This window comes from Oncorhynchus gorbuscha, unplaced genomic scaffold, assembly GCF_021184085.1.
Source record: "Oncorhynchus gorbuscha isolate QuinsamMale2020 ecotype Even-year unplaced genomic scaffold, OgorEven_v1.0 Un_scaffold_1282, whole genome shotgun sequence".
In the NCBI taxonomy this organism is placed as follows: Eukaryota; Metazoa; Chordata; class Actinopteri; order Salmoniformes; family Salmonidae; genus Oncorhynchus; species Oncorhynchus gorbuscha.
In genome coordinates this window covers 155,001-162,500 of record NW_025746103.1, presented here as the reverse complement: position 1 = coordinate 162,500, position 7,500 = coordinate 155,001, and the positions used below count along the sequence as shown (strand labels likewise).

General features: G+C 45.6%; 1 protein-coding gene across 1 annotated transcript in view; it reads left to right on the top strand.

Moving 5' to 3' along the window:
* Window positions 1-7,500, top strand: part of LOC124022054 (rhodopsin kinase GRK1-like) — a 15,191-nt gene that overhangs the window by 6,176 nt on the left and 1,515 nt on the right. Inside the window, exons 5-6 of the mRNA XM_046337108.1 lie at window positions 1,445-1,569; window positions 3,319-3,520. Of these exons, the coding sequence (XP_046193064.1) occupies window positions 1,445-1,569; window positions 3,319-3,520 (327 nt within the window). The remainder of the gene's footprint in view (window positions 1-1,444; window positions 1,570-3,318; window positions 3,521-7,500) is intronic.

Sequence of the window (7,500 nt, the reverse complement as noted above, 5' to 3'; positions counted from 1 at the left end):
ACTCACTGTACTGTCCCTGACAACTCACTGTGGTGTCCCTGACAACTCACTGTACTGTCCCTGACAACTCACTGTAGTGTCCCTGACAACTCACTGTGCTGTCCCTGACAACTCACTGTACTGTCCCTGACATCACTGACAACTCACTGTGGTGTAACCACTGTGGTGTCCCTGACAACTCACTGTCGTGTCCCTGACAACTCACTATACTGTCCTCTCCCCTCTCTACCTCACCTGTCCTCTCCCTTCTCTAGACACCTGTCTTTACCTGTCCTCTCCCCTCTCTATCCCACCTGTCTTTACCTGTACTCTCCCCTTTCTATCACACCTGTCTTTATCTGTCCTCTCCCCTCTCTATCCCACCTGTCTTTACCTATCCTCTCCCACCTGTCCTTACCTCCCACCTGTCTTTACACCTGTCTTCTCCCTCTCTATCCCACCTGTCTTTACCTGTCCTCTCCCCTTTCTATCCCACACCTGTCTTTACCTATCCCCTCTCTATTACACCTGCACTTATTCCACACCTGTCTTTACCTGTCCTCTCCCCTCTCTATCCCACCTGTCTTTACCTGTCCTCTCCCCTCTCTATTCCACCTGTCTTTACCTATCCTCTCTATTACACCTGCTCTGTCCTCACACCTGTCTTTACCTGTCCTCTCCCCTCTCTATTCCACCTGTCTTTACCTGTCATCTCCCCTCTCTATCCCACCTGTCTTTACCTATCCCCTCTCCCCTCTTCTCCCCTTCCACCTGTCTTTACCTGTCCTCTCCCCTCTCTATCCCACCTGTCTTTACCCACCTCCTTACTCCGCTCTCTATCACACCTGTCTTTACCTGTCCTCTCCCCTCTCTATTCCACCTGTCTTTACCTGTCCTCTCCCCTCTCTATCACACCTGTCTTTACCTGTCCTTACCTCCCCTCTCTATTCCACCTGTCTTACATGTCCTCTCCCCTTCTCTAGACACCTGTCTTAACTGTCCTCTCCCTCTCTATCCCACCTGTCTTTACCTGTCCTCTCCCTCACACCTGTCTTCTCCCTCTCTATCCCACCTGTCTTTACCTATCCCCTCTCTATTACACCTGCACTTACATGTCCTCTCCCTTCTCTAGACACCTGTCTTTACCTGTCCTCTCCCCTCTCTATCCCACCTGTCTTTACCTGTCCTCTCCCCTCTCTATCACACCTGTCTTCTCCCCTCTCTATCCCACCTGTCTTTACCTATCCCCTCTCTATTACACCTGCACTTACATGTCCTCTCCCTTCTCTAGACACCTGTACTTAACTATCCCCTCTCCTCTCTATCTCACCGGTCCTTACCTCCCTGGCATGTAGCATAAAGTGGGGGCCAATAGTAGATGTCTATATACTGTATATGGGGTATAGGGTGCCGTTTGATACGTAGACAGAGGACACTACTGTTCCCTTTGACCTCTTCCCGGCAGGGTTCATGGCCCCAGAGCTGCTGAAAGGGGAGGAGTATGACTGGTCAGTGGACTACTTTACCCTTGGGGTCACGCTGTATGAGTTCATCGCTGCCAAGGGACCTTTCAGAACCCGAGGAGAGAAGGTGACTTCTACCTTCCTCTCTTCCATCTCTTCTTCTCCCTCCTGTCCTCTTCTCCCTTCCTCTCTTCCATCTCTTCTTCTCCCTCCTGTCCCCTTCTACCTTCCTCTCTTCCATCTCTTCTTCTCCCTCCTGTCCTCTTCTCCCTTCCTCTCTTCCATCTCTTCTTCTCCCTCCTGTCCTCTTCTCCCTTCCTCTCTTCCATCTCTTCTTCTCCCTCCTGTCCTCTTCTCCCTTCCTCTCTTCCATCTCTTCTTCTCCCTCCTGTCCTCTTCTCCCTTCCTCTCTTCCATCTCTTCTTCTCCCTCCTGTCCTCTTCTCCCTTCCTCTCTTCCATCTCTTCTTCTCCCTCCTGTCCTCTTCTCCCTTCCTCTCTTCCATCTCTTCTTCTCCCTCCTGTCCTCTTCTCCCTTCCTCTCTTCCATCTCTTCTTCTCCCTCCTGTCCTCTTCTCCCTTCCTCTCTTCCATCTCTTCTTCTCCCTCCTGTCCTCTTCTCCCTTCCTCTCTTCCATCTCTTCTTCTCCCTCCTGTCCTCTTCTCCCTTCCTCTCTTCCATCTCTTCTTCTCCCTCCTGTCCTCTTCTCCCTTCCTCTTCTCTCCTCCTGTCCTCTTCTCCCTTCCTCTCTTCCATCTCTTCTTCTCCCTCCTGTCCTCTTCTCCCTTCCTCTCTTCCATCTCTTCTTCTCCCTCCTGTCCTCTTCTCCCTTCCTCTCTTCCATCTCTTCTCCCCCTCCTGTCCTCTTCTCCATTCCTCTCTTCCATCTCTTCTTCTCCCTCCTGTCCTCTTCTCCCTTCCTCTCCATCTCTTCTTCTCCCTCCTGTCCTCTTCTCCCTTCTCTCTTCCATCTCTTCTTCTCCCTCCTGTCCTCTTCTCCCTTCCTCTCTTCCATCTCTTCTTCTCCCTCCTGTCCTCTTCTCGCTTCCTCTCTTCCATCTCTTCTTCTCCCTCCTGTCCTCTCCTACCTTCCTCTCTTCCATCTCTTCTTCTCCCTCCTGGCCTCTTCTCCCTTCCTTCTCCTTCTTATCCCCCTCTGCCCCCCTCTCTCTCTCCCTCTCCCTCTCTCTCTCTCTCTATTCCGTACTATCCTCTCTCTACTGTACATTCTCTCTCCTTCTGTCCCTCTCTCTCTCATTCTCTCTCTCTCTCTCTCTCTCTCTCTCTCTCTCTCTTCTCTGTCTCTCTCTCCTTCTGTCTCTCTCCTCTGTGTGTGTTTCTCTCTCTCTCTCTGTCTCTCTTGCTTTCTTCAGTCACAGCTCACCTCTGTCTACCTCCGTTCCAAATGGTCTCCTATTCCATATGGAGTGCACTACTTTATACCAGAGCCCTATGGTCCCTGGTCAACAGTAGTGCACTACTATATACCAGAGCCCTATGGTCCCTGGTCAACAGTAGTGCACTACTTTATACCAGAGCCCTATGGTCCCTGGTCAACAGTAGTGCACTACTTTATACCAGAGCCCTATGGTCCCTGGTCAACAGTAGTGCACTACTTTATACCAGAGCCCTATGGTCCCTGGTCAACAGTAGTGCACTAAACAGGGAATATTGTGCCATGTGTGACGCACACAGAGGCTTTACAGAGGTAACGCTAATGAATTATGTACTGGGTGGGGCTGGTCAGGTGTAACCTAACCTAGGGCTAACACATAGAGTTAGTTAGAGGGCACAAAGAGGTACATAGAGGAACATTGACATAGAGGTTTGGATAGGTGTGCCTTCTGTCCAACTCTATGGGCTGTCATCCATTCAGGTGGAGAACAAAGTAGTGAAGAAGAGGATTCTGAACGACCCCGTGGCCTATCCGGAGAAGTTCAGTGAGAAAGCCAAGTCCATCTGCGAGGCGCTGCTGTGCAAGACGGTGGACCAGAGGCTGGGCTTCAAGAACGGGTCCTGCGACGAGCTCCGAGCGCACCCCTTCTTCAGCGAACTCAACTGGATGAAACTGAACGAAGGTGCGGCCTGCATCACTGGGGCTACGTCCAAAATGGCACCCTATAATCTGTTGGCCCTGGTCTAAAGTAGTGCACTATATAGGGTCCTAGTCTGAAGTAGTGTACTATATAGGGTCCTGGTCTAAAGTAATAACCAATATACACACACCCAATATATACACATTACCAAATATACACATTACCCAATATACACATTACCCAATATACATACATTACCCAATATATACACATTCTCAATATACACACATTACCCAATATATACACATTAACCAATATACACACACCCAATATATACACATTAACCAATATACACACACCCAATATATACACATTACCAAATATACACACATTACCCAATATCTACACATTACCCAATATACACACATTACCCAATATACACATTACCAAATATACACACATTACCCAATATACACACATTACCCAATATACACATTACCAAATATACACACACCCAATATATACACATTACCCAAAATACACACATTACCCAATATGCACATATTAACCAAGATACATACATTACCCCATATATACACATTAACCAATATACACACACCTGTAATGATCTTCGTCTGTTGTTTGTAGAAAGTCAGACCGAAATGCAGCGTGTAGGTTACTCATGACTTTTAATGAAGCTAATACGGTACATGAAATAACGGAAGAAGAAAACAACAAACGAATGAAACTAATACAGCCTATCTGGTGACTAACACTAAGACAGGTACAATCACCCACTAAATACAACGCGCACTCAAGCTACCTAAATACGGTTCCCAATCCGAGACAACTAGAATCAGCTGACTCCAATTAGGAATCGCCTCAGGCAGCCAAGCCTAACTAGACACACCCCTAATAATACACACTCCCAATTAATACAAACCCTAATACGAAATACAACATATAAACCCATGTCACACCCTGGCCTACCCAAACATATAACAAAAACACAAGATACAATGACCAAGGCGTGACAACACCCAATATACACACACCCAACACACATTACCCAATATATACACATTACCCAATGTACACACATTACCCAATATACACACATTACCCAATATATACACATTACCCAATATACACACATTACCCAATATATACACATTACCCAATATATACACATTACCCAATATATACACATTACCCAATGTACACACATTACCCAATATATACACATTACCCAATGTACACATTAACCAAGATACACACATTACCCAATATACATACATTACCCAATATACACACATTACCCTATATACACACATTACCCAATATACACACATTACCCAATATACACACATTACCCAATATATACACATTAACCAATATACACATTAACCAAGATACACACATTACCCAATATACACCATACACACATTACCCAATATACACACATTACCAATATACACATTACCCAATATACACACATTACCCAATATATACACATTACCCAATATACACACATTACCCAATATACACACATTACCCAATATACACACATTACCCAATATACACACATTACCCAAGATACACACATTACCCAATATACACACATTACCCTATATACACACATTACCCAATATATACACATTACCCAATATACACATTATTACCCAATATACACACTACCCAATATATACACATTACCCAATATACACACATTACCCAATATACACACATTACCCAATATATACACATTACCCAATATATACACATTACCCAATATACACACATTACCCAATATATACACCCAATATACACATTACCAAGATACACACATTACAATATACATACATTACCCTATATACACACATTACCCAATATATACACATTACCCAATATACATTACCCAATATACACACATTACCCAATATATACACATTAACCAATATACATTAACCAAGATACACACATTACCCAATATACAATATTACCCAATATACACACATTACCCAATATACACCAATATACACACATTACCCAATATATACACATTACCCAATATACACATTAACCAAGATACACACATTACCCAATATACACACATTACCCAATATACACACATTACCCAAGATACACACATTACCCAATATACACATTACCCTATATATACACATTACCCAATATATACACATTACCCAATATATACACATTACCCAATATACACATTAACCAAGATCATTTACCCAATATATACAATTACCCAATAATAACCAAATGTACAGCTTAAATTTCATTTCAAACTGTATACATTACAACACAACTGACATGTGGCCAGTTTCCCATGACTGTATCCTGGATTAAATGGTGTTGTGTTCCATTTCAGTCCCAACACAACTGATGTGGCCAGTCCCATGACTGTCTGGATGTGGTGTTGTGTTCCTCAGTCCCCCATGACTCCCATGTCTGGATGTGGTGTTGTGTTCCTCAGTCCCCCATGATCAGTCCCATTACTGTCTGGATGTGGTGTTGTGTTCCTCAGTCCCATGACTGTCTGGATGTGGTGTTGTGTTCCTCAGTCCCATGACTGTCTGGATGTGGTGTTGTGTTCCTCAGTTCCATGACTGTCTAGATGTGGTGTTGTGTTCCTCAGTCCCATGACTGTCTGGATGTGGTGTTGTGTTCCTCAGTCCCCCATGATCAGTCCCATGACTGTCTAGATGTGGTGTTGTGTTCCTCAGTTCCCCATGATCAGTCCCATGACTGTCAGGATGTGGTGTTGTGTTCCTCAGTCTCATAACTGTCTAGATGTGGTGTTGTGTTCCTCAGTCCCATGACTGTCTGGATGTGGTGTTGTGTTCCTCAGTTCCCCATGATCAGTCCCATGACTGTCTGGATGTGGTGTTGTGTTCCTCAGTTCCCCATGATCAGTCCCATGACTGTCTGGATGTGGTGTTGTGTTCCTCAGTTCCCCATGATCAGTCCCATGACTGTCTAGATGTGGTGTTGTGTTCCTCAGTCCCATGACTGTCTATATGTGGCGTTGTGTTCCTCAGTCCCATGACTGTCTATATGTGGCGTTGTGTTCCTCAGTCCCATGACTGTCTATATGTGGCGTTGTGTTCCTCAGTCCCATGACTGTCTAGATGTGGTGTTGTGTTCCTCAGTTCCATGACTGTCTAGATGTGGTGTTGTGTTCCTCAGTCCCATGACTGTCTGGATGTGGTGTTGTGTTCCTCAGTCCCCCATGATCAGTCCCATGACTGTCTGGATGTGGTGTTGTGTTCCTCAGTCCCCTGTCTGGATGTGGTGTTGTGTTCCTCAGTCCCATGACTGTCTGGATGTGGTGTTGTGTTCCTCAGTCCCAGTCCCTCAGTCACATGACTGTCTAGATGTGGTGTTGTGTTCCTCAGTCCCATGACTGTCTATGTGGTGTTGTGTTCCTCAGTCCATGACTGTCTAGATGTGGTGTTGTGTTCCTCAGTCCCATGACTGTCTGGATGTGGTGTTGTGTTCCTCAGTGATCCCCCATGATGTGGTGTTGTGTTCAGTCCCATGACTGTCTGGATGTGGTGTTGTGTTCCTCAGTTCCCCAGTCAGTCCATGACTGTCTGGATGTGGTGTTGTGTTCCTCAGTCCCATGACTGTCTAGATGTGGTGTTGTGTTCCTCAGTCCCATGACTGTCTGGATGTGGTGTTGTGTTCCTCAGTCCCCCATGATCAGTCCCATGACTGTCTAGATGTGGTGTTGTGTTCCTCAGTTCCCCATGATCAGTCCCATGACTGTCTGGATGTGGTGTTGTGTTCATAACTGTCTAGTGTGGTGTTGTGTTCCCAGTCCCATGACTCAGTCCTCAGTCCCATGACTGTCTGGATGTGGTGTTGTGTTCCTCAGTCCCCCATGATCAGTCCCATGACTGTCTGGATGTGGTGTTGTGTTCCTCAGTTCCCCATGATCATGATCAGTCCCATGACTGTCTGGATGTGGTGTTGTGTTCCTCAGTTCCCCATGA